The sequence below is a fragment of the Osmerus mordax genome, chromosome 6 (genome assembly GCF_038355195.1).
Source record: "Osmerus mordax isolate fOsmMor3 chromosome 6, fOsmMor3.pri, whole genome shotgun sequence".
Lineage (NCBI taxonomy): Eukaryota > Metazoa > Chordata > Actinopteri > Osmeriformes > Osmeridae > Osmerus > Osmerus mordax.
In genome coordinates, this window is record NC_090055.1 from 2,827,382 (window position 1) to 2,855,203 (window position 27,822).

General features: G+C 46.8%; 1 protein-coding gene across 1 annotated transcript; it reads left to right on the plus strand.

The window, feature by feature from the left end:
• The first annotated feature begins 4,953 nt into the window (after positions 1 to 4,953).
• On the plus strand, positions 4,954 to 16,230 carry pou2f2b (POU class 2 homeobox 2b). The gene is made up of 15 exons (XM_067238305.1): positions 4,954 to 5,008; positions 9,395 to 9,460; positions 9,627 to 9,661; positions 9,949 to 10,005; positions 10,346 to 10,486; positions 11,802 to 11,907; positions 12,099 to 12,190; positions 12,285 to 12,434; positions 12,755 to 12,896; positions 13,134 to 13,282; positions 13,500 to 13,697; positions 13,905 to 14,095; positions 14,340 to 14,408; positions 14,696 to 14,769; positions 15,902 to 16,230. Exons 1-15 carry the CDS (start codon positions 4,954 to 4,956, stop codon positions 16,228 to 16,230), a joined length of 1,854 nt encoding a protein of 617 aa, XP_067094406.1.
• The last annotated feature ends 11,592 nt before the right edge of the window (positions 16,231 to 27,822 follow it).

Consider the following 27,822-nt stretch of genomic DNA (forward strand, 5'->3'; position numbering starts at 1 on the left):
CACACACACACTCACCCATACAGACACACACTCACCCTTACAGACACACACTCACCCATACAGACACACACTCACCCATACAGACACACACTCACCCATACAGACACACACTCACCCTTACAGACACACACTCACCCTTACAGACACACACTCACCCTTACAGACACACACTCACCCATACAGACACACACTCACCCTTACAGACACACACTCACCCATACAGACACACACTCACCCTTACAGACACACACTCACCCTTACAGACACACACTCACCCTTACAGACACACACTCACCCATACAGACACACACTCACCCTTACAGACACACATTCACCCATACAGACACACGCTCACCCATACAGACACACACTCACCCTTACAGACACACACTCACCCATACAGACACACACTCACCCATACAGACACACACTCACCCGTACGCCGAAGCAAACCTGCAAGTTAATTTACACAGTCAAATGTACACACACACACACACACTTGCGCAATCTTCTTTTCTGATTATGGGGCCAGAGCCTTCTCTCCTCCTCACCCTACTGGGTAAGTAGCGTCTTTGTACAGACTGCCTTCCACACACACACACAGAATCCGTCTTTTTGACAAGTTTACCTTTATACATGAAAGCACAGAGATAAAAATGTTTCCCACACCTTTCAAAACATGCATCTATAAACAGACATAAACACACACACACACAGACACACTGAGACCTTTCACTGCTGTTGCCTGGCAACGCGGCCAAGTGTCCAATCAGAGTGCAGAACAGTGTCCGGTGATGTCACAGCTGCTGCTGACCAGCAGGCCTTTGCTAAGAGAGAGAGAGGAGGAGAGAGAGAGCGAGAGGGCGAGAGAGAGATACAGAGAGTGAGAAAGAGAGAGAGAGAGAGAGAGAGAGAGAGAGAGAGAGAGAGAGAGAGAGAGAAAAGGAGAAAACAAGGGTTGATTACAAGAAAAGGATGAAGAAACAAGAATGATGATGGTCTGAAAGAGGATGAGATAGAGAGAGAAGGTGGAGGTGAAGGAAGGCGGAAGAATGTGTGGATAGATGGAGTGATGTACACCTGAAAGAGGCGGCCATTTTGACTCACTTTCCACGTGCTCTCATCTTGCAATTAAAACTCTAGGAGCAGAGCTCCCTCATAGGACAGAAGCGTGGTTGAGGGTGTGTGTGTGTGTGTGTGTGTGTGGGCGGGGGGGGGGGGTCTGTTCTGGCACCTGTCCTGCCGGGCCTCCGGGTCTGTCCGGACACGCTAGGTGTGACTGCTGAGAAGCTCCCCATGGCCAGGAGCCCCCCCCCTCCCCCACCCCCACCCCCTGTGGAGGACTGGAGAAATGGTGTGAGAGGGATGGAGGGATGGAGGAGGAGGGCTGGAGAAATGGTGTGAGAGGGATGGAGGAGGAGGGCTGGAAGGGTAATAGGAAGGGAGAAGAATAGGTGTTGGAGAGGTGCGGCAGCAGTTTGAAGTTGTGTGCATATGTGTGTGTGTGTGTGTGGAGATTTTCATCCCATGGTGGAGAGAGGAGTGTGACTTTGTTTTCACCCCTGCTGATTCCTATACAGCACCTCTCCCTCTCCAGACCTGCCACCGCGGCACCTACTGCTCATAATCCTACACTTCCCTATGGACGCACACCCACACCAACTAACAAACACACACACACCAACACACAACTACATTATCATAGAAACCAAAGCTCAGAACCAGAAAACAGAAGTCTGTATGCACTCTTAGTAAAATGAAAACGGCAAAACAATGAAAGCTTTCCACGAGTGTAACAGAGACAGAAACAGTACAATGTCCATGTTTGAATAGATAATTACATTATCTGTGTGTGTGTCTAGAGGATATGATTTATGAGATGGTGTGAGAATGTATATTAAACGCCTGGGGCTGTGGCAAATATAGGGAAGAAGGGCCACAGAGAGAGAGAGGGAACGAGGGAGAGAACGAGGAGAGAGAGGGCTAGAGAGAAAGAGAGCAGGAGAGACAGAGAGAGAGGGAGAGAGGGAGAGAGAGAAAGAGAGCAGGAGAGACAGAGATAGATGGTGATGGACAGAAAGAGAGAGAAAGAGAGAGAGGAGAGCCTGTATTGACCCAGTCTGGACTGACCTCACCTACTCTTCATACATCCTTTCATCCCCATACTTCTACTTCTCTCCACCCAATGTTCCCTCTCTTCCCAACCCCCCTGCCCTCTCTCTCTCCCCTCCCCTCCCTTTTTCTATACCTCTATCATTCTCCCCTCTTCCCTCCTCCCTTCTTCTCTCTCGCTCTTTGACAGTAGAGTGATTGATGGCACTCTGGGGGCCCCAACCTCCCTCCCTCCCCCTTCCCTGGGGTAGCGCTATCAGATGCAGTGTGTGTGTGTGTGTGTGTGGATGTGTGTTTGTGGTGAGTAAATAAGTGATAATATCCATACTGTTTGTAAAATGGGAATGCCTCGCTATACTTATTTCATCCCCTTCTACGTTTAACAAACAGTTAAATCATATTTTCATTCTTACCGTCCCATCCCAAGACAAGTTCATTAAATTACATTTCTGCTGGATCTCAATCAACCATTTCTCAACCATTAGAGTTGGGATAATGGCATGCCCAAATATGGAAGGTCCTGCACCAGCTCTTCCTTAAGTGGCAAAATTGGAGTGTCGCTGGGCCCCGTTACCATGGAAACCAAGGCTTAGACCTCCTTGAGGCAGGAAGGCCCCCCTTGGCCATGGACACTAGACACACCCGCACACACACACACACACACCCGCACACACACACACACACACACAGACACACCCGCACACACACACAGACACACACAGACACACACACACACACACAGACACACACACGCAGACACACACACACAGACACACACACACAGACACACACACACAGACACACACACACTCACACACAGACACACACAGACACACACACAGTGACACACGCATTCACAATTATACACTCCCACATGCACAGTACACACACACACCACCCTCCCTTCCCCTGCTCTCTCTCTCACACACACACACACACACACACAAAGACACATCCTCCATGGTGAGGGGGATGGGGGGACCAGGGTCATGGCCAAAGCCAGGCTGCCCAGACCACCTTTGACCTTAAGACACACCTCCTCCTCACACACAGTCTGTCACTGTCTGTGGACAAGCCTGACCGCTGGGGTCACAACACAACACACACACACACACACACACACACACAAAGATACTTGAACACATGTCATATATGGTGAACACTACTGGCTTTTCGTTCATTGCTCATTTGTAAAATGGACATAAATTCACAGTCTTTGTGAATAGCAATTAGCAACACAACCTGTGTGTGTGTGTATGCATGTATGTGTGTGTGTGTGTGTGTATGTGTGCGTGTGTGTGTGTGTGTGTGTGTGTGTGTGTGTGTGTGTGTGTGTGTGTGTGTGTGTGTGTGTGTGTGTGTGTGTGTAGATCCATCGTCTCTGTAGTACAATGGTCAATTGTAAATCTCCACCTTACACATTTATGAGGTTAAACTTGAGAATTCCTGCTCTAGCTTCTGAATTAGTCAACAATGAGAGAGGTGGGGGAAAGAAGTCGAGAATATTACATCTGTTCTCCCCGGTCTTGAAGAGATATTCACCTTCTACATTATAGAGGGTCAATACTGCCACCCGGTGGTTGATAAGTGAACTGTAGGAAAAAGTGTAAGTGTACCTCGCTCACATATAGCCACTGAATCATACACAAGAAAACTTTACGTAAAAAAATTACATTAAACGCATCTTTTTTTTCTCTATGATATTTGCCGACTGACAAAGCATCGCTTTTCCTGCGTGAGCGGCGTAAAGTAGAACGGGCGGAGTGATGTGCAGCCCGGTCAGCCGTCACGCTGTTCCTACATGGTTTTTCTTTCCGCTGAGAAGCGGGTTCGGTGTATGTGGCGGGGCACTGATGTCTCACTCCCCCCAGAGAACACACACCCCCGCAGCCACACAGCCCCGTCCGCAGGCGGCAGTTGTGGTATCACAACCTGTAGGTTACCGCAGCAAAGACAGAACAAGAAACAAAGAGAGAGAGTTAGATATTAAGATAAAAAGAGAGAGGGGTGCGATTTGGCAGGGGGAGGGGGCGTGACGGACGGCGGCTAAAGATAGCTGATGACAAAAATCAGAATTACCACACTCTCATGCAAAGACCGATCCATTTCTAAATGCAAGTTTGTGTAAGTGTCAGCACGTCAATCTAGGTGTAGCTGGTTTGTCTACGGCTGTGGGACGGGTGACACACCAAGTCGGGGCAGGCGTGTTTGTGTCGGAGCCCTCTGAGTGAGTGACTGTTTCCAGCCACGCCGTCACTTTCCACCTGCACAGTCTTCCCCCTCTCCTCTTCTCCTCTATCTCGTGAATCTGTACTGTTTCGCTCACTCGTTTTGCTCCCACTCTCAAACCTTGATCTGTGTCTCCTTTTTCGCTCACTTTGCTCAGCAAGTTCCTTCTCCTCTCTTGTACTTCCTCTTGTTCTGTTGTTTTTTTGTTGTGTTTTTTTTTGCCCTCTCTTACTTTCTCTCTCAGTTGCAGGATGTGCATGTCGGCTTGCGTGGGGGTGTGGACTGTGATGAGAGAGAGAGAGAGAGAGAGAGAGAGAGAGAGAGAGAGAGAGAGAGAGAGGCTGGGAGGGATGTAAGGAGGCACTCAGAGAGATTTTCGTCTCCTCTCATCATTTTAGATGTTGGTTACAGTGAGTTAGAGAAACAAAGAGAGAGCGAGAGAGAGAGAGAGAGAGAGAGAGAGAGAGAGAGAGAGAGAGAGAGAGAAAGAAGAGAGAGAGAGAAAGAAGAGAGAGAGAGCGAGAAAGGGGAGTGAGTGTAAAGGAGAGGAGTCAGAAACCACCAGCACCCAGACTCTCTCTCACACACACACACACACAAGCACACAGCGACATGACCAAGGCAGCAGCTATGGCAGCGATGGAGTTCTCTAACGTGTGGTTGCCAGGTGAGTGTCTGTACAGCTCTCAGAGCCTTCAATAGCCTAGACCAATTAAGCTTTCTGCAGCATTAGGTAGCGGTAGAGAGAATGTGTGTGTGTGTGTATGTGTGTGCGCTTGCTAGGACCAGGCTAGGCTGTTGATTAGCACCGCTGTGCCTAACGAGCCAGGCTAATTAGGGATCATCAAAGAACGAGCTGTGGGATGGAGGGATAGATGGGGCATGGATGAATGTGTGTCGCAACAAGCACAGGGAAAGGTCAGGTGCATTTTAACCATGGACAAGGAGGTAGCTTGGCCCATAGTGTGTGTGTGTATGTGTATGTGTGTGTGTGTGTGTGTGTGCGCGTGCATTAGGGTGTGTTCATTTTGGAGTTGTGTGCCGGACATCAAGTGTTGTGATGTTTTTAGCGTGTGTGTGTGTGTAAGTGTCGGAGAGAGGGCGTCTGCTGTACTTTTCGTGTTTCATTGCATTTATTGTGTGTGTATTAGTATGTGTGTTGGAGAGATAGAGAGTGAGAGAGAATATGTACTGTACTTTCAGTGGATTTGAATTGGTCAGTTACCCCTGCAAATGCCACTGTTGCGTCATGCTAAAACGCGTCCATGCTTCAGGTGTAATCTGGCATCATTCTCAGCTCTTGAGAGAACCTGAAGGTATACTTTGATGATGAGAATAAAATAACAGCAAGTCTGTCATCACATTCATGATGTGTTAGTTGTCTGAATTGTGGGTGTACTGGCAAGACTGTAGATAGCCGGTTTATAATGCTTGGCCCCAAATCTATATCTTTTTTAAATCATTTAAAATGTAACACTAATTTCAAATGTTTAATCAGATAATCTATTATTGAAATGCATTAACAAGATACGTTTGTTTGTGTTTGCCTGTGTGTGTTTCAGTGTGAGTGAATTTATGTGTAGTAAAATCAGTGAGAAAAATTATCTCGCTGTGACTCGCGTTCGTGTTGTGAGTGATGTGTGTTTTTGTGAGAGAAAGTGCTACCCTGAATTTGTCTGTCCAGAAACACACATGCTGGTCATGCTTGCATACTAAACTACATAGGGCCTATAGCCAATCATAAGCAAACTCATTAGAACCCTGACATACTAATATCACAATTCTGCTCATGTCAAGAAAATGATTGTCAACCAAGTCAAATATTGTGTCTGTCAGCTGTCCTACGGAAATGTTAAAATACTCTCACGCTCTCCAAAAGACAATGGAAGGTATGTTTATTTGGACAAAAATCCAGAAACTTAACTCCAAAAGCCCAAACCATGTGGAAATGTGAAGGTCAACTGGAGACTCCAGTTCCCAGATCACCCCTGGCTCGGAGGTGCTGTCCTGAATCAGGAAGTGAGTGGATGAGGGATGACCTATCCTAACCCCACCTCCTCTCTGTATGGAGCCCATGTAAGATTACTATACCAGTTAACTTAGTAAATAAATCGATTCACGTTTACAGTTAACTCATGATTCTTCAATCTGAACCCCGTGTCGCACGTAATCCTACATCTGTTTACACTACAATTTAATTTCTTCTAAATGATCGAATTTAAACATGGGTTAGGGTCTGCATTACATATTACATGCACTTACGTGCTGAACTACATGCATACCTCAGTGTGTTTGTTAACCTGTGTGCACGAGTGTGTGTGAATGTTAGGGAGAGAGAGAGAGAGAGAGAGAGAGAGAGAGAGAGAGAGAGAGAGTGATAATATTAATAGCTGCAGTGACAGTAAGTGTTGGGCTTAGCGCTCAGTGTTCCCCTCGTGTGAAGGGAAGTAGAGAAGGGAAGTGAGAGAGAGACAGCACTATGATATACCCTCCAAATGACTGTATATGCATTACCAACCACAAACAGCTGTATTAGACTACACAACACACAAACACAGAACAGTGTAAGGCCGTCAAATAACATGCTAGAATCACTTGGCATTGTAACTAAACTGTATGATGTCTGTTACTACCCTATCGACAGTTCAAAAGCAGAAATATGCTGCTGTACTGCTTATTATATCATCACTGCATGGGTATCTGTGGCCACAGACCTCAGTCTGCAGTTCATATCCTCATACGTGTTCATCTCTTCTTCTTGTTTTAATGCCCAAAAAATTTAAGAAGAGTCTTGAACCATGACCGCACACTTCCACTTGCGTAAAATATAAATAGTCGTCGAAAACTGCAGCCGGTGTAGCCCGTTCTTTCTCCACATCTGCGGTGGCCGAGGTAAGCCCAGGAAAAAGCTCTAATTAGTGGAGTTTCTGTGGTCAGTGCAGTGCTGATGCGGGTGTTTGGTCAAGAGTTGGCCCGAGGAAAGGGCTTTTCCTAGCTGTCACCACTTCCCTATATGCCAGAACGAACCCCCTCTGAAAGCTCATTACGCCGTGGCTGCAGGGGAAGCTGGTCTCCCTTCGCATGCATCTGCTCTCCACGCCACAGATCTGGAATCAGCTTAGCTTTCGTAAGTCCGAGCAAGAGCCTGTTTTGAGACCAGCTGGGAAACTGATCTCAAATCAGCCTCCGGGGTCAATGGAGTCTCATGCCTTATTTTAGCCCCTGGGTGTTTCTCTGTGTCCTTTCACTGCCCCCTAGAGGTCAAAAAGATTAGCACGTAGCGCTGAAATGTGCACAGCACACCTGCATTGGCCATCCTGCCCGTAACACAGTCACACACTACATGAGTGGCAGTTGACATCTACATCGTTATGTAGACCTTTGAAACACACGTAACATAAAGTTGTATGCCGCAATTTCTTACATTCTAACATAACTGGACTACACTTGATATCCAATTGATATCGACTCAATCTCTTTATTTAATAAGCTAGCCGACACGACGGGATCTGCAAACATGTACTTCTCCGGATAACTTCACACCCCACCAACTGGGTGTGTTCCAATCGAATTTCCCGGGGTGATAATAAAAAGAGGAACTACAATTTATAATAAATAGATACAAAGTAAAAAAAGATTAGAGTAGGAGGAGAAGTGGTAATTTATTAATACCTGTGGGAAATTATACGGTTAAATAATCAAAAGTAACAACAGAATACAACATATGAAAAAGTAAAGAAGTAAATCTAAAATATTCAGAAAATCTACAATATGCAGAAAATCTGCAATTTACTGTAAACATGAGCAGATCAAAATATTGTACAAACTCCTCACTCTTTTCTGTAACATGGAAAAGGCTGAGGAACGGAGGAGGAGAGAGGAGGAGAGGAGTGGGGGATGTAGAGAATCTTTCACGATGCAGCTGGCAGATATAATTAGTTGGTCGTTGGTATTATTTGCATGTTTTCACAAAAGGGAAGTTGGGTTTTCAGAAAGAACGAGAGAGGGAGTTAATGACTGAGATAATGCGCATGCTTTGGACAAATGATGCACTGGTCACACAACTGTTAAGATTAAACATCTTTTAAACTCGATGATTGCAAGAATGGGGTCATTCTTTTGTGCTGGCTCTCCATATGTCTGTGTTTTGCTATCTCTGTGGTGTAAAGTGACCACCAACTTCCCCTTGCCCCGGGACAAAAAAACACACACACAAACACACACAAACACACCCACAAACACGCACTTCCTTCCTACTTCCACATTCCTTGTCTCGCACACTCTTCCACCCCCCCCCCCCCCCTCTTTCCACTGGCCTTTCTCAACTGTTGACCCTCTCTATCTCCTCCTACTCCCACTCTCTTCTTCTTCACTTTCGGTGACTGGGTGCTGTCCCGAGCCACCAGGAAGTGATGTGTCGAGATAGGAAGTGATGTTGCAGGGTTAGCTCGACGGGGCAGTGAGTAACAGCGTTTTTGTTGCAAGAGGTTTCTAAAGGAGGGGTGCTCCCACTCAAAACCTAAAACCAAGAAACCTCAGACTATTTTTAGAATGAGCAAACACCTCAGACTAACCCCTGTGGTAGTGATCGGTGATGGTAGGAAAGAATGAATGACTGTAGGCTGCTTCACTCGTGTCTCTGTAAACATGGAGGGCCTTCATCCTCCACCACTGTCTCTCCTCAGCTGCCACAGACTCTCCATCTGGCTCACTCCTACTCTCTCTCATTATTTCTCACACACGCTGATGCTCTCTCACCCTCTCTCCCTCTCTCACTCTACCTCTTTCTTTCTGTCTCTCTCTCTCTCATTCTTAATTTCTCTCACTCTGTCTCTCTCCCTCTGTCTCTCTCTCTCACTGTCTCTCACTGACCTTTTCCTATGGAATGGACTAGCCAGGTCTTGACAGGTTGTGCATATTACCGCACTTAATCTCTCTCTGTCTGTCTGTGTCGCTCTGTCGCTCTGTCTCCCTCTCATCCTCTCCCTCTCTTTCTGTCTGTGTCGCTCTGTCGCTTTGTCTCCCTCTCATCCTCTCCCTCTCTGCCCCGCAGATATAAGGATGTCAAAGCCAGCAGAGGTGGAGAAACCAGGAGTCGACTCTCCGATGGAGAGCACAGGTACGACTGATCCTTTACACACGGATTTGTGTTTGTTTGCAGTGGATTGCTCACGTGTACAGAACGCGCAGCTGTTGTTTGGGCAGTGCATGTTCATACGTGTTTGCGGCGCACACACATCTTGCGTGTTATCCGTGTCTCACTGTTTCCTATCTCTCCCACACAGATTCAGAACGAAACGGCCCCGACTCCAATCATCAGGTGTGTGAGCTTGTTTACTGCTTCAGGTTTCTCTCCTCTCCCACAGTTCTCACCCTTCACCACAAGTCCTCGATATCTCCACAAAACAGGCCATTCTGTTGCAAATCAGTACATAAAACGCAACCATCAGATACTATATTTTAGCGCCACGTTTTAGAGCTTTTGCGCCTGTAGCGTTTTTGGCACCTAAATTTAATCTCTGTGAATTGGAGTTCTTGGGTGGTGTGGTCGTAATGGAATGACGCATCCTAATCTACCTGTTCTTTTGTTTGTTTTTTACATTGCAGGTTCAGCCAATGAAAATCAACCCCTTTCCCCTTTCTCCTACCATCAGTGGCAGCGAGGTGAGGGAGAGACTTGTACTTGTGTGTGTGTTTAGTGTGTCTGTATTGGGAATGTGCAACATTTGCATTTCCCCACTCAGCTATGCAAAGCAATAACATTTAGCTGTTAGGACATGCCCATTCCAGAGAGAAACAAACCCAGATTGCGCTGTTCCTCCTGCTGTTAGAGGACAGGAGGATCAGAGGAGAGAGAACTTCTGCCCACTTACATTACATTTAGTCATTTAGCAGACGCTCTTATCCAGAGCGACTTACAGTGAGTACAGGGACATTCCCCCAAGGCAAGCGTCCATTTCTCCTTTTCACTCTTTTACCTGCATCCCTTGTTTCCTCGTCTCAGAGTAAGATGGAAGATTGTGGTGAAATGGTCCCAGTTCCTCTCCCCTCTCATGGCCCCGCCCCCTCTCATGGCCCCGCCCCCTCACAGACAGCCCTCCAGCAACATCCACAGCTCATGCTGACTGGCTCCCAGATAGCAGGGGTAAGACACACACACACACATCTGCGATATCTCCGCACTGTCCAGTGGTGAGTGAGTTGAGGTTTGCTTCGGATTTGCTTGCGGCTCCAGCTGAAATTTTCTCTTTTGCCTCCTGCCCTTCTTCCTTCCGGCCCTTCCTCCTTCCTCCCTCCTTCCTCCCTCCTCCTTCCTCCTTCCTCCCTCCTCCCTCCTCCCTCGTCCCTCCTCCCTCGTCCCTCCTCCCTCTTCCTTCCTTCCTCCTCCTTCCTCCCTCCTCCCTCCTCCCTCCTCCCTCCTCCTTCCTCCCTCCTCCCTCCTCCTTCCTCCTTCCTCCTTCCTTCCTCCTCCCTCCTCCCTCCTCCTTCCTCCTTCCTCCTTCCTTCCTCCTCCCTCCTCCTTCCTCCTTCCTCCTTCCTCCCTCCTCCCTCCTCCTTCCTTCCTCCTCCCTACTCCCTCCTCCTTCCTTCCTCCTCCTTCCTCCCTCCTCCTTCCTCCTTCCTCCTTCTCTCTTTCTTTCTGGATTCTGCATTCCGCTCTCCCGCCTTCCACCTCATCTCGTGTCCTCTCTGCATCTCGTTCTTCTTCTGTCCTCTCCTTGCCTCTTCTTCTCCTCCTCCTGTCCTTCTCCTCCTCCTGTCCCCTCCTCCTTCTCCTCCCCTCTTCTCCTCCTCTCCCTTCTTCCTCCCAGCTGACGGCTCTCTTGCCAGCACAGCAGCAGCTCCTCCTCCAGCAAGCTCAGGCTCAGCTATTGGCTGCAGCCGTGCAGCAGTCCAGCGCCGCCCACGCTGCCCACGCCGCCCACCGCCGCAGCCCAGGCCAATCAGCAAGCTCAGGCAGCCGCAGCAGCCAATCAGCAGGCCAAGCAGCAGCAGCAGCAGCAGCATCATGCGGGACAGACAGGGCAGCAGAGCCAGTCCCAGGGACAGAGCACGCAGGAACAGACAGGCCAAAGTGTCTCTGTCCCACCCCCGCCACCTCAGCTCACCCTCTCCCAGCCAATCCAGCTCACCGCCCAGGTACCCACCACCAATCAGGGCCACTTCCTGGTTGAGAGGCTACAGGACTGGGAAGGAACATCAATTGGCCCTCTAGCTGTCATAACAATCCAATCCGTGAAACGTTTCGTTTTTTTATTGTTTTGCATTGATTGTCTTTTACGATGATTTTTCCTCATACAAAAAACGATTCATCCAGATTTGTCAAAAGTTCTTTAAGCTCACCAGGAACACAGACAATAGAGCTGCAACTCCAATGACATGAAACGCATCTCCCTCATGCTTTCACATTTTCACGTCGGTCACAGTTTCTCTCCCTTTGTTCTCCTCCCGCTCGGCAGGACATCCAGCAGCTGCTGCAGCTACAGCAGCTAGTGCTGGTCCCCGGCCACCCCCTCCAGTCCCCCGCCCAGTTCCTCCTTCCGCAGGCACAGCAGGGGCAGCAAGGTGGGGTCCTCGCTCCAGAACTGCTCCACCTTAGACATTATCTAACAGGAAAGTTACTGTACTACATCAAGTGCTTTGTCGTATCACCTCCTCCTGTTCCCCTTCCCCCCCCCCCTCCCCAAACGTAAATCTAGTCGAGCTGAAGGAGAAAGATGTTAAATCTCATGCCACTTTTCCCTCTTTCCCCCCAGGACTACTATCTACACCAAATCTTATTCCACTACCTCAGCAGAACCAAGGGGGCCTCCTGTCGGCTCCGACCAGGCTGGGTCTCCAAGCACAGGTACGGCCTCTCAGGAAAGACCCAGGCTTCTAGGCCTTGCAGCCTGCTCCTGGTTTTGTACCAGAACTAAGCGCATGTCCCGTCCCGTTCTTAGAGAGATAAGGGCGTGGAGGTCGGCGGTGGCGGGGGAGTGACCACTGTCTCCTCGGTGACCTCTCACCCCGAGGAGCCTAGCGACCTGGAAGAGCTGGAGCAGTTCGCGCGCACCTTTAAACAGAGGCGCATCAAGCTCGGCTTTACACAGGTGTGTGTCTGTGCTGTGTGTTTGCATTCCTGTGTGTGTGTGTGTGTCAAGAGTTCAGAGGGAAGTGTGATGCTTCCTTCATCCTTCTTTGTCTCTCTCTCCGCTTTCCCTCTCTCTCTCTCTTTTTCCCTCCCTCCCTCCCTCCCTCCCTCCCTCCCTCCCTCCCTCCCTCCCTCCCTCCCTCCCTCCCTCCCTCTCTCTCTCTCTCTCTCTCTCTCTCTCTCTCTCTCTCTCTCTCTCTCTCTCTCTCCCATCTCTCTCTCATTTACCTCTCTCCTTTCCTCCCTGTGCCTCCTTCCTGTCCTTCCTCTCTCCTCCAGGGGGATGTGGGCCTGGCCATGGGGAAGCTGTATGGTAATGACTTCAGCCAGACCACCATCTCCCGCTTCGAGGCCCTCAACCTGAGCTTCAAGAACATGTGCAAGCTCAAGCCCCTGCTGGAGAAGTGGCTGAACGACGCAGGTGACAGAGTGGATGCTAGAAGCTAACGGCACAGCACACAGACATTTAGTAGAGTCTAATCTGTACACAAAGTGGACGCCATTTGCAAACGTATATTGCACAGTCCGTAGGCATTTTGTAGTGTATTATACAAAGTGCATGTTTGCCAAGTTACTAACATGCTGTGTGTGTATGTGTGTCTGTCTTTGTATGTGTGCTTTCTGTGTGTGTGTGTGTATGTATGTGTGTGTTCCACAGAGATCATGTCCATAGACAGCACCCTGCCCAGCCCCAGTTCCTTGTCTTCTTCCTCTATGGGCTTCGAGGGGTTGCCAGGCCGACGCAGGAAAAAGAGAACCAGCATTGAGACCAACGTACGCGTGGCCCTGGAGCGCGCCTTCATCACGGTGTGTGTGTGGGCGTGATGTCTGTGCGTGTGTAAGATGTGTGTGTGACTTCTGACGGGCCTGTGTGAGTCTAGCCTCTGACGTGTGTGTGTGTGTTTTACTTCCAGTGTGCGTAATGTTCGACGTGTGTGTTCCAACCTGTGTGTGAGTGTAAGGTCTGAGTAGCACTCTGTAGCGTCTGACGCGCGCGTGTGTGTGTGTGTGTGTGTCCCAGCAGAACCAGAAGCCTACCTCAGAGGAGATCCTGATGATTGCCGAGCAGCTCAACATGGAGAAGGAGGTGATCCGTGTCTGGTTCTGCAACCGCCGGCAGAAAGAGAAGCGCATCAACCCCAACAGCTCCACCCCTCCCCTGCCCAGCCAGGCCCCCAGCGCCCCCCAGACGCACAAGCCCCCCTGCTACAGCCCCCACATGGTACGCCCCGGACTCGCACCTACTGTATTATGGGGTTAGGGTTAATCCTCCCCAAATCTGTCGATGGTATGGCCCAGTCCACCTAGCCTGTTTGTGTTCACACGTATGCCCCAACAATCCACCCCTTTACTTACCTTTCCAAATATCTATATACCCTAGTCTCTCCCTCCCTCTCTCTCTCCCTCTCTCGCTCTCCTCGCCCTACAGTTGTCCAGTCAGCTGTCCCAGGCTGTGACCAGCCTCAGCACAACCGTGACCACCATGTCCTCCACCTGCCCCCTGACCTCCAGCCTCAGCTCCGCCCACCCCTGTCTCAGCTCCTCCCCCGTGACCCCTCCCCCCCGCAGCACAGCCAGCCCAGCCACTCCCAGCCACAGCACACTGAACCTCAACACAGGGTGAGGCTACACACACACACACACTAATAGACACGCACACACTGAAGTACACACGTCCATACTGCTGTGTCTCCTCCTCAACTCACCTGCAGTCTGTAGTGAAAACCCGAACACACAGGTGGCTGACACACACACACACACACACACACACTGATCCCCCAGCCTGCTGTTTGGGAGACACTGCTCCAAGGTGCAGCAGTGCATTTTAACCCTGCGTGTGTGTGTGTGGTTCTTGTGTTCACAGCTTGTGGCGTATGGGTAAGAAGAACGGAGATGTTTCGAGCTACATCAGCGATTTTGCTGCAAACTTGAGGTGAAAATGGAACACAAACACACACACACACGCGCGGTCACGTACAGACGCTCACCTTGACACACCGAACTGTTTAACCAAAGTCAACTCTGACTTTTGTGAAAGGAGTGAAGAGTTTCAGTCGTGACGTTGAATGAGTTTCCTTGCTTCCTGTTTCTAGCGGATGATCCAGTCATCTCTCTGCGTGCCTTCTGTCTAACTGTCGTTTCTTTCCCTGTTTCTCCCCTACGTGCGATTGTTTCAACTTTTCTGCGCATGTGTGTGTGTGTGTGTGTGGAACACAACAGGAACACTGTGATGGGAGTTAACACAGGGATGAACCAAGCTCTACTCGGAAACAACCCACTGGCCACTATACAAGGTGTGTGAGATAGGCAGAGAGGAAGACACGGTAGAGAGGGGGAGAGGGGGATGAAGAGGAGAGATGGGGCCAGAAAAGGAGAGAGGAAGGGAGAGAGAAAAGGAGAGGGTGAAGGAGCGAGAGACCAAAAGAGAGACAGAGAAATGGTGAAGAAGCCCAAGTGATTGAGAGGGTGTATTATTGACCAAAATGAACCACAAAGTGATGGTGAAATTGGGATTGAAAGGAGATTTCAAGGCTGGCCTGCGGGGAGTAAGGACCGAGATTGTCTCCAAGTCCCAGAGTGAGGTATGAAAAGACTGTCATACTTACTGTCAAACACAGGGAAGTACAGTAAAACTACAGACAGGAAGTCTAGAAGGAACTGAAGCACACTAGCTTCAGTTCCACTATATGTTCCATTCCACCACCATACATTCCGCACCCTAGCAGTGTGTAAGTGTGTGTGTTTCAGTGGTAGTGTGTGTGTGTGTGTTCTGCCTCTTCATGCTTTCATCCCCCATGTGCATTCCTTAACCTCCTCATTTCATCCACATGTTCAAGATTGCGGTGAGTGCCCTGCTGTTAACAAGACTCTCTCCCTTTCTCACTGTTTCTCTCTCTCTCTCTCTGTCTCTCTCTCTCTCTCTCTCTCTCTCTCTCCCTATATCTATCTGTCTCTCTCTCCCTGTCTCTCTCCCTGTCTCTCTCTCTCCCTGTCTCTCTCTCTATATATATATATATCTATCTATCTCTCTCTTTCTCTCTCTCTCTCTCTCTCTCTCTCTCTCTCTCTCTCCCTGTCTCTCTCTCCCTGTCTCTCTCTCTCTGTCTCTCTCTCTCCCTGTCTCTCTCTCCCTGTCTCTCTCTCTGTCTCTCTCTCTCTCTCTGTCTCTCTCTCTATATATATCTCTCTCTCTCACTGTCTCTCTCTCTCTGTCTCTCTATCTCTCTCTCTCTCTGTCTCTCTCTCTTTAAATATCTATCTGTCTCTCTGTCTCTCTCTCTATCTCTCTCTCTCTCTGTCTCTCTCTATATATCTCTCTCTCTCTCTGTCTCTCTCTCTCTATCTCTCTCTGTCTCTCTCTCTATATATCTCTCTCTCTCTGTCTCTCTCTCTGTCTCTCTCTCTCTCTCTCCCTGTCTCTCTCAGCCCTAGCAGCCAGTGGTGGCCAGCTGCCTCTTTCCAGTCTTGAGGGGGGCAGCAAGGTGCTGATGGGGGGCACTGGGGGACAAGGAGGCTGCCTTCCCTCCTCCATCTTCCTCAACCACCCTGCCCTCCTACACATGGGCCAGAATCCCGGCGCTGGATTGGTCAGCAGCGCCGTAGCCAAAGCCTCCCAGTCCTCCCCTTTCCCGTCCGCCAGCAGCGTCAGCCCCACCCCCTGCTCCCCCTCCCCCTGCTCAAGCCCCGCCTCCTCCTGCTCCTCCAGCGAATTGGCACACAGCCCACCTTCTCTGGGAGGAGCCAAGATCGAGTGACAACGCCAAGGGCCAATCAGAGAGGAGGAGGAGGAGGAGGAAGGAAGGAAGGAGGAAGGAGACGAGGGCCTTTCAACCAAAGTTATCTCTTTCTCTCTCTCTCAAACCCTTCTTCCAGTTTTTAGTGTTTGCGTTCACTCTCTCTCTCTCTCCCGGTCTTTCGATGCCAAAAATACACAGAATGAAAGAGAGGAGAGAGGGAGGGAAAGAAGCGAAAGAGGGAGAAGGGGGGAGAAGGGGGAAGATTGAAACCAAAAATCTTTATCTATCCAAACTGATGGAGAGGAGGCAGCGTGGGAGCGATGTCGGTACTGCAGCTCCCCCTCTCTGGAAAAAGAAACCAATGACAAAGAAACCGGAAGGGGCAGAGAGGGCGGAGTTGCGTGTCGACTCGTCGAAACCAAAAATGACAAAAACCAAACTTTGACTCTATCTTTAGGGAATGGCGGCAAGAAACAGAAAAGGAGGACTGATTTTTTGGGGAGCGCTTCGGGTGAAGTGAGAGGAGGATTTGAAACCAAAAATGTACCTGAGGAAGAGGAAAAATGAACACACAATGACAAAAAAAAAGAATTACAACCGTACCAAAATCCCAAATACCAAAAACCAAAAACGGAGAGAAAAGCTTTATCCAAAGGATGTGTACATAGTGACCCTGTCCAGGACCAGACTTCTGCTACTGCAACACACACACACACACACATCACACATCCACAACCAAATTCATTCTACCATCTGCCATCCCGTCATCAAGTCATCATGTTTGTTTGTGTCTGCCATTCCTTTGTTTGGGACATTTCGATTGTTGTTAATGATTGTTACTGAATGAGTCACGGTTGCACTTGAGGAGACAGAGGTGTGTGTTTATATGTCTTTATGTGTTTAGTCTTTGACCTACCTCTGCCTACTAGTCTCTTTAAATACTCCTCCCGCAGTCTCTCTCCTTCAGCACTTGCTTTTGTACACTTCAACAACATTGACGTTTTTATTTCACACGATTTGTCCCTCTGCTTTCTTTGTTGATTTCTCCCGAAGAATGTGTTTTCTTCTCTCACTTGTCTTGAGAGGGTTAAAACAGCCAAGACACAGAAGGACTACAATGTTGTTCATCCTAGATTTTGTCCGTGTTGTGCTCTGTAAACAGACCCGCACGCCCGCCGGCCCCCGCTCGATTTAGCGTCTGTCACGAGCGGCTCCTGTCCTTAAAAAGTATGAAATAGGGCCGTGATTGTGCTTTAAGAGGTAATAATGTAAGCCGAAGGGCGATAAATTAGTCAGTTGATGTGTGTTTAGTCACAGGTTGCTCTGTGATCATCACATAGATCAGTAAAGAACTTACAGGTGTGTCTGTGTCGTTTCATCGCCCCCCCCATCATCACATTCATTTCATGTCATTCCACAAACCTATCCCACCAGCATCGCCAGTCTGATCTGGAAACCGTTTGGAAACCAAAAGCTTTCGGCAGATTTGGGTGAGTGCGGGGTTGCAGTCATGACATGGGAACACACAGGGATTCTGAACCTCGCCAAGGTACCCCCCTGCCTCCTCTACTGCCCCCCCCCACCCCTTCCAACGCCCAGGAGGGAAGCTTTAAAGGGACACGGTTCTCCCCCCCTCATGGGGAGAGGCGTGCCCACGGGGGAGGGGTTCCTGGGGGAGAAAGTGAGAGGCAGGTGTCACATCTTTTTGTTTGTTTTGTAAGAAGATACCAAAAATACCCCCTGAAAAAGCCAAAAACCAACCCAAGGATCGAACCACAAGCAAACCAAATAGAAACCCGAACCAAATACGGGGGGGGGGGGGGGGGGGGGGGGGCAGAGGGGGACGGGGACGGGGGCAGAGGGGGAGGTCAGGAGGACAAAGTGCAGGTTTCGAAAGAGTCAAGAGGCCCACGCGCGTCTGTCTGTCTGGCTGTCTGTGACCTTTGAGCTTTTTAACTTGTGCGGGCCTTCATGACCCCGTGTACCCTGTAGCACAGGCAGGACGGAGCAGTGTGGACAGATGGACAGGCAGGACTGAAAGACAGGCGCCCCTCTCCTCCCCCCTGCCAGAAACTCAGCTCTTCTTCTCTGGTCCTGGACGGGCTAACTCTAATGACCTCACTGAACTGTTGATTCCGAATATGTTTTTATTTTTCTGTTTGTTGGGTTTGATCGTTTGATCTCTGCCGTGTCTCTTGATGCTGTTTCATGTACTGTACTTTAGTGCTTATACTCATTTGGAATAACGTACTCGCCTACTACAAGAGCTTCATATTTTTTTTGTAGTCTTGCTAGAGATTTTTATCAGGTGGTTGGAAAAATACTGTGAAAATTTCGCTTCCAGATTTTTATTAGATAAACAGACTGTCTTGGCAGATAACAAAGACACATAAGCCAATAACAAGAGGAGAAAAAGAAAACTAAACCAAATACGAAAACCAAACCATACCAAAAAAAAATATCAAGTGAAATACAGAGAGATCTTGCAGCCTTGCATGCCACTGCATCAAGGTTTAGAACTTGGATCGTGTCAGTTTGTCCGAGGAATGTGTATTTATGTACTTGTGTGTATCTGTGGGAGTGAGCGAACATTTGTCTAGAAGGATGAAAGTGGGGAATTTTGCAGGTCTTACAAGGATGTTGCATCCTTTATCTATTAGCGATCACAAAGCAAGACACTGTTCCACACTATTCCGCAGACACACACACATCTACAGCCCTCGGACAAATTTACAAAAGAGTTGAACTTATTGCATCCAAAGAGTACAATATTTGGTTTGATAGACCCAGAAGTACAGTCGACCCATGAGAATCATTCATGAACAAAAACTTAGATGTGGAGCTTCTCACCTTTGAGGCCAAACCTTTCCTCCACAGAAACTCTTAGACGGAATGTACCTGTTAGTGCTTCTATAGATTTTGTAGAAAAAAAGATCTATGTTCTAATGCTTACTTATCGCTATGTATTTAAGAAAAAAAAAGAAAGAAAAAAAAACTTACAAAAAAGACTTAAAAACCTTGATGATAATGACTTGATTTTAGACCAAAAATTTCAACTATCTCTCTTTGGATTTTAGTTCTTTGTCCAATGATTTAGACATTGATTGTACTATTTATTCGGGCTAGGTTCATTTTGTATCAATCTATCCTTTTTCATAATTTCTTCTATTTATTTGATTATTTATTCATTTCTTCGCGGGATGTATTTTGTGATTTACTGTACGTGGCGTTGGGATTTGCCTTTAACCAAAAGCTCAGTTGAAGGACCTTCTCACATCCTCAAACCAAATCAAACCAGAGAAATGCAAGTAGAGTTCTTACAAGGCCTTGGGGAACATGGCTGACGATCCCCTTGGCCTTGGTCACGCTCTCCTCCTCCTCGAGACCCTCGCCTCTTAAAGGGGAAGTACGCTTCTCTCTGGGGACTGGGGCAGCACTGTGTTCAAGGGAATACTTGACTCATCCTAAAGAATAACCGCATGAATTATTATCGTCATGCTGTGTGTGAACGGTTCGTTATCATTAAGGCTCACGATAACCGCGATATGCATAGGAATACACATTTCTTCGTGACTCTAAATTTGATCAAATCATTGTTCTCAGGTGATGTGTGCAGTCAGTTGTAGCCCAAACAGATAGTTGCTTATTGTAATGAAGAGATGTGAATGTATGGGCGGTGAGTCACAGTTAGACATGACTGTAGCCACTCCACAGTGCTGTCCTTGTCCTGTCTTCCCACCGGGCGGGGGGGGGGGGTTGGGGGGGGGGGGGGGGGGCGGTGGAGGGCACACTGAAAGCTTTAAACAGCTACACGACCAAAAAAAAAATGTGAGAAAATTGACAAGAGATAGTTTTTTTTTTTTTTTTTTTTCTAAGCGACGGAGGGAGAGGGTGTGAGGAAGAGGAGACAGAGGAGATCCTTCATACACCTTCTTCCTCTCTCTTTCTCCAAGATGTAAATGGTGTGTCCCAATAGTCATACTACCATACTACACAGAAGGCACTGTCTGTACATAGTATCTACCATACTAAATACTGTGGTAGTATGGGTATTTGGATGCTCTGAAGGTCTTAGTTTTGTTTGTTATTTGGTTCGTCTTTGCGTTTGTCTGTTTTGTTTTCCTCATCCGCGTGTCAGGTGGAAAAGAGAGATAGTTCATCATATACCTCATATTCTTTGATGAAAAACCAAATAGATGAATGCTTTAAAAAAAGAGAGAGAGGTTGGAGTAGGGCCTGGGGGGGGGGTGTGGACAGCATGTGTGTACTGTGCGACTGTAAAGACACCAAGCAGGACTGGGTCAGAACCAAAGTCAAACGCTCATCGTCCTGACAAGGACCCTAAGTTCCAACACCAGAGATGTGGCTCATGCCTCACCCTGGTGAGCAAGTGCCCCCCAGCACTGGCCCTTTACCACAACGCAGCATGTGACATTTTGAGTCAGAAGAGCGTCATCTGACTGTCAGCCTGTTGCGTTTGTGTCACAGTCCCAACACACACACACACGCTCATACAGAAACACACACCCCTGTCCCTAACCCAGAAACAGCCCCTGTTCTCTCTGTGTTGAGCTTTGAACACAGCCCTTCCACCCCAAGCCCCCCCGACCCCTCTCTGCTGCCCCCCCGACCCCTCTCTGCTGCCCCCCCGACCCCTCTCTGCTGCCCCCCCGACCCCTCTCTGCTGCCCCCCTGACCCCTCTCTGCTGCCCGTACACCAGGCCCAGGCAGAGGTGACCCCTAAGGATAGGTCTGGAATCTGTCAATTCAGGCCAAAATAGTTAGACTTTTTTCAAAGAAATATTTGTTTTGTTACTGTTTTGAAGATTGGGAGTCTTAAACTAGGGCACTTAAAGATTAAATATCTCAAACCTTATGGTAACATGCTCTAAGCAAATATCAGCATCTTAGAATATGAACGTAGTATTATCCAAACCTTCACCAAGACCCTCTTCATGTAAACATGTAAAAAACTAATACGAGGCCAGTCCCAAGGACACTTTTTTATCCAACTCCCAAACAAAAAGCTTTATCACCTGGACCACTAGCCGTGGCCAATTGGCTAACTCCCTTTGGTTGGGGGAGCTCATTGGCTGGTTGGTGTGTCCATCAGTGCTGCAGGTGTAGTAGGGAGTCCTGTGGGGCGGGCCACCAGGGAAGGGCTGAAACTGTGGTCGCTAGGTGACACCCCTCAAACTTCTAAGTGTGTGTGTGTGTGTGTGTGTGTGGGTGGAGGTTATGGGAGTTGTACATGGGACAAGGAGATGAATGCTATTTAGACCTTCTCTCACACTCTCTCTCTCTATGAAGACTGTTAACACGATCTGGTCTTCAGGGTCTGAGGGATCAAGTGTAAAGTGCAGGTCTTGTCAGTAGGGATACCCCCTTCGAGAATGATACCAAAGTTAATGCCCTACTACGGGACCCAACACCTTCCACACGCTCCCTAAAACCCTGCTGTCCGCCAGTGTCCAATCAGACGCTTCACTTCCCCTGGTGCATTCTGGGTTGATGTAGTGACATGCTCAGAAAGATTATGTCATTTGGAGTGTTCAGTCTCTCTCTCTCTCTTTGCTTCTGACAGCTTCAGACTTCAGACTTTGGTTTAATTCCCAATCTCTTGTGCATTCTGAAGACCAGAACATTGATTGTGCTCGTGGATGAATTCCACGTTGTCTGAGAAATGCGCCTTTACAAGCATGTCGAGCAAGAAACAAGGGCTGGCGAGACATAAATCAGTATCGAATTCCTTTCATTTAGTTTTTGAGCGAGTAATGTGCAAGTAACAAGTTACAAGACTCCGAAACTGGTTTAAATGTCACGGCATTCGAAAATTAACCTGAGGGGAAAGAGAGAGAGAGAGAGAGAGAGAGAGAGAGAGAGAGAGAGAGAGAGAGAGAGAAGAGAGGAGAGAGAGAGAGAGAGAGAGAGAGAGAGACACAGAGAGACAGAGAGACATAGAGAGAGAGAGAGAGAGAGAGAGAGAGTGTATAGAGCAGACCAGACCCAACCTGTATTCCTCCACCCATTTCCTTCCACGCTCCTTCGTCTCACCCTCCCGCCCTTCCCTCTTTTTCTCTACAATACAGCTTCAGTCCAAAGGTTCTTAAGCGAGACAGCAAAGTCGGATCTTACAGAATAAAACCAAAGAGCTCCATAATATTGTTCTCTTCAACAGACTCCTCCCTTTCTCTTCCTGTCCCCTTCATCAATCTCTTCTCTGCTTGAGTCTCTTGTCACCTAGTGATCCAGTTTACAAAGCGTAGACCTCAGCTATCCAAAGGGAAATAATAATAATAATGATGATTAAGATGATGATGATAAAATGTATATTTTTAAGTATTTGTCATTGGAAAAATAACCTTAAGCTTCTCGTAATTATGATGACCATGATGATGAAGATGATGATGTTGATGGTGAAGATGATGATGGCGACGATTACGTTTCTCTTGGTATCTCTGAAGCTGTTCTGATCCTTTTGAGTTTTGTCTTATTGGCTCGTGCTGCCAGAGAACTACTGACCTCCCATGATCCTCTCTGAGTTTGTTTATCCTGTTGTTTAGTTCTGTCTTGTCTGTCTTTCTGTCTAACCTCTGTCTGTCCATCTTTACATCTGTGTGTGTGTGTGTGTGTGTTTATGTTTAGTTTACTGTTATGTCTGTCTGTTCTGTCAGTCTGTTCACTATCCCTGTTTGATTTGGGATAGAGATGGTCTAATCAGTGGTTTCATGTTTCACTAGAGAATGTGTGTGGTGTGTGACTGTGTGTGTGTGTGTGGTGTGTGACTGTATGTGTGTGTGTGTGTTTGTTTAAGCGTGAGCGAGGTAATTCTATGAGACGTTAAGGTTGGGGGTTTTCCCTTGAATTTCCAACTCCCCTTCCTTTTTCTCTGGAATTGATCTTATCTGTTTTTGAGGACTGTTAAATTGGGGGTTAGGAGAGCTAAGAACACACCCTTATGTGGTATACATTAACCAAAAACTCCCACGGTGGTGTTTGTGTGCGTGAACCCTGACCCTAACGTGTAGCTCACTACCCTCTCTTCCAACTGTCACTCTGAGTGAATGTGTGTAAGAGTATGAGTGCACATCCATGCTTGTGTGTGGTTATGTCCGTGTGAATGTCTTTGTGTGTGTGTGTGTGTGTCCATTGTCCTCACATACTTCCTCTTGTGTTTTCCATTCTGTGAAAACCCACCCCTTTCCCAAACCCTTTTTCTCTGTCTCCCTCTTCTTCCTTGTGGTAGCAAGTTAGCCTTTTAGTGTATTTATCTTTAAAACCAAAAAAAGAGAAAAAGAATTCTGCTTGTTCATTGTACAGTGTTGTTCATTTAAGTCATTTTTGTAACTGAAAGTGTTTCATTCATCCAAATAAAAACAGGAGACAAAAACTGTACAGATTATCCTTGTCTATTGTGTTTTTTCAAACTGACAGAGATGGGAAGTAGTGAAGTATAAATACTTTGCTACGTACTTAAGTAGTTTTTTTGGTATCAGTACTTTACTTCACTATACATTTTTCTGACAACTTTTTACTTTCACTCCTTAAATTTTTTACACAAATATTTGTACTTTCTACTTCTTAAATGTTCATGCCAGGCTCGTTATTCAAGTTTTAATCTGTGTTTGGGCATGATGTCTCTCTCCTCTCCTTTCACTGTGTGTGTAAAAAAATGTTTTGAAAGGTTAAAAAAATATTTTTGAAAAAAGTTTCGAACAAAAAAGTTTCGAAAGGTAAAAAAATAAAAATTGGAACAAAAGTTTGATACAAAAGTTTCGAAAGGTTGAACAAAAAAGTTTCAAATATTGTTTTTGTTTTTTTTACTTTAAACGTTTTGTGTAGTGTTGTGTGTGAAAAGAAAGTTTCGGTAATTTTTTGTCAAAAGGTTGAAAAAGGTTAGATTTCTTTTTTGGTGTCATGTTCGAAATTATTTATTGATTTATTATTAAAACAGTTACGTAAATTACTTCCTTACATTTGTCCAAACGCATCGCTGAATCAACAAGCTCAACAAAACACAGACCATGTGCCCTGTTGCTAAACTACCACTAGGTGGAGCCATCCGCCATATTATGTGTGCCAACCCTTTCAAAACTTTGCCTTGCTTTCTCTCACACACCAAATTGTTTTGGATGCGACCTGTTGTAGAGCATCGGTAAAGCTTGGCGTGAAATTTAAGATGCAAGTAAACTTTTAGAGGAAACAGATGAGATGGGTGAGTCCCATCCTGTGTCTTGACACTTCACAGACTGGAAGTACACTCTGTTCCCCTTCGTTCACTCTCTCTCTGTTGAGTCAGAGGACATCTGTTTAATTAAGCCTATGTTTGTCTTTCTCTCGCCTTCACCTCCTTCTGTCTCCCTCTCTCTCTCTCATTCTCTTTCTCTCTCTCTCTCTCTCTCTCTCTCTCTCTCTCTCTCTCTCTCTCTCTCTCTCTCTCTCTCTCTCTCCTTCTCTAAATCTCTCTCTCCCAGTATGTGGTATGGTAGGAGGATAGCACAGTTTGATACAGTATTTTTATGGTCCAGTTTGGTAGAGTAGGTGGATGGTAGAGGAGGAGGATGGTATAGTTTGGTAATGGTACAGTTTGGTATAGGAGGATAACAGTACAGGTTGTGAGTGAGACAGCAGCTTTCAGACGCCCACCTTCACGTTGACTCACTCCTCGCGGGGAGAATGCGATCCTGTCACCACGGTGACACGTTAAGTCTGGGTATATATGAAATGTTTTTGTCGAGAGTCGTGTCGAACAAACAAACACAATGTATTTTTAGCGTTAGCTATCGTCTCCAGCTGTGAACGCACTTGATAAACAGCATCAATCCTGTATGAGTGAACAGTACATAGCCTAAGTACAATTATCTTACTGATGATAGGAAGGTAGTTGGATGTGCTTTGCCTTCGGCAAGGGCACAACCTTTGTTCTCTCACATATATATTATTATTATTTTTATTTCTTTTTGACCCCCTAAAACTCAGTCAATATTTGGCCTACATAGACAACCTAGGTGTCAAACGTTTCGTCTTGGTAGCGATTGAGTTGCTTCTATTGGGATTTACGTTCCGTTGCATGGTTTAAGTGGAAATTAAGTTTTTGTGGCGAAAAGTGAAGCTAACGGTGGCTAACTTGCTAGCCACAGTCAATGACGCTACTTACGTCACTAACGTCACGAAAACTCGCGTGACTACCTCTAGCAGAACATTAGTTTAGCAGCTCGTTAACTTCTGGGAGATAGCTAAGCTAACTGCTTTACTGCAAGGGAGCTGCAGAAACGCCACAAGCAAAGAGGCCAGGGTGATAACTATTTACTAATTTTACTTTGTGATATGACCCACAATTGTGACGTGTAATGTACAATATAAGCTGATTTTATTAAGGAAGTACATCTACTTTCGGAAACAGTAGTCTACTATGTCACTGAAGTATTAGCATCATGACATTAGCCTCTGTTGCCCGGGCAACACATATTACAGTGGTCTATGATGCATCTGTTTTCAATCGTTAAAATTACATTGTTACATTTTCGTTGTAGGATTTATTATGACATTACATTACAAGTAAACGATTTGTGGGTGAAATTATCATTACCTGTGGTTTCAAACCAGTGTTGCTCACTGCAACGCTGTAGCCTACGCGAGACACTACAAAAACATCTACACAGCTGTACTAGTAGTAGGAAGTCAAACGGCGACAGAACATGTTCGGCACTCCCCTTACTTAAATCAAAAGTCTATCTTAACTACTAACCTTAACTTCATTGCCACAGCCTAAACTTTGTCAATCTGTTCATGAAAATAATTAATTTCAGGCTAAACCGTACAACAAATTCAACCAACGCAATCGCTACCAAGACGAACACAGCAGTAGTCTACTGTACTGTACAATTTACCGGGGCAGCTTCTCCACACAGGGCTATATCGCACTTGGCGTTGTTACTGACAATGATCGCTACCAGTGAGCTTTTTATGAAAGCGATTTTCCACTAAATTAATGTCAAGCTTATTTACGTTTTTGGCGGCATATTTTCAGTTAGCAGATGGTACTGTTTGAATCGCGATTCCATCTTCTACTGCCGGGTAACGTCGTAGAATAATCTTCAAAGGGGGTTCTTTATTCATGAATGAATGCAATGAGTAGGCTAAATGCCTTAAAATTTCACGAGAAGGGAAAAACTTAAAAGGACGTTTAAATCATAGAGATTAGGTCAATTTTTACACCGGTCTGCCAAATTTATTCGTTTTGATTCAACGATGAGGCTGCCTCTTGCAGGGGAAATGAGAAGACATCTATTTAATTCTACACTTCACTCGTATTTTCAGTTGTAAATGAGCAGAAAAAAAATTCTTTTAAATCTATGTAATCTTTATAAATAACAAGTATGAATTTTTATATAAAATATACAGAAATATCAGTTGTAAAAATGTCATCCAAAAACGGACCCCTGTGCAACCGACGCAAGCAAGCACACCCTACAATTTCCCCAGAAATTGTACCCTGTCTAGTTGTCAGTTTGATGTGGCGTCATGGGCCTAGCATTAACATGCAGCCGCTGTGGATGGGAAAATGATGTCTGTATGTGTTAAGTGTGTGAGTCACATACTCATGACTGCTAAATGAGACTGTTACTTGAAACCCAGCTAACTTACTGCATGGTCTGATGAGTACCAGTAACCACCATGGCATTAGATCTGGTGAAATCGGTTAAGTTGGGAGTCAGGTGGCAGAGCGGTTAGGGAAGCGGGCTTGTAATCAGAAGGTTGCCAGTTCGATTCCCGGCCGTGCCAGATGACATTGTGTCCTTGGGCAAGGCACTTCACCCTACTTGCCTCGGGGGGTATGTCCCTGTACTTAATGTAAGTCGCTCTGGATAAGAGCGTCTGCTAAATGACTAAATGTAAGTTACGGCTACATTATATTAGTGGTAGACATACCGCCAGCTGTCAGGGTGTCACCAAAGTCGGTCCAAGTGTGTGTCTGTGTGTGTGCGTGTGCTTGCAGCAGACAGTGCCAGCAATGGAGTGATACGGACCAGATCTGGTTTCCCACCGCACCAGTGTTGCCATGTGAGGTGTGTGTGTGTGTGTGTGTGTGTGTGCATGCGTCAGTGTAAGGTGTGCATGTCTTTGTACGAAGTGTAGCCTATGAGTTGCTGATTGAGGTGTGTTTAACCCTCGTGCTGTCTTCGGGTCACATGACCCAAAGGTTCATAACGAACCATTGTTGTGTTTACCCAATTTTACCCAATACAAAAACAAATAAAAATAATTTTCTTTTAACCATTCCAATGTGAGGGCGTCTGAGACAGCCCGACAGTTAAAAGAAAATGCTTCACTTTGTTTTTGTATGAGGTAAATTTGTCGCAATACGACGGTGGGTCACAATGACTGATGGGTCAGAATGACCCGAAGATAACACAAGGGTTAAGGGGCAGGATTTGAAATATATTGCTGCTATGGTCACTTCTTAGCAGAACAGAATAATGTAGATGTTTCTGCAATCTGTGTTGGCACAATACCTTATGCTACCCGGCGCTAAGTAAATCGCATTCAAAACATGACTAAATAATGTGTTTAATCCAAAGCGACGTACAGAGGAAGATCTGAGCTTGC

What these genes read in the sequence shown, in the direction of transcription:
- pou2f2b (XM_067238305.1), top strand. Translation starts at nt 4,954, where the DNA reads ATGACCAAGGCAGCAGCTATGGCAGCGATGGAGTTCTCTAACGTGTGG. An exon ending in CTCTAACGTGTGGTTGCCAG is followed by an intron (nt 5,009 to 9,394) that starts GTGAGTGTCTGT and finishes TCTGCCCCGCAG; the next exon opens with ATATAAGGATGTCAAAGCCA. An exon ending in GATTTTGCTGCAAACTTGAG is followed by an intron (nt 14,409 to 14,695) that starts GTGAAAATGGAA and finishes GGAACACAACAG; the next exon opens with GAACACTGTGATGGGAGTTA.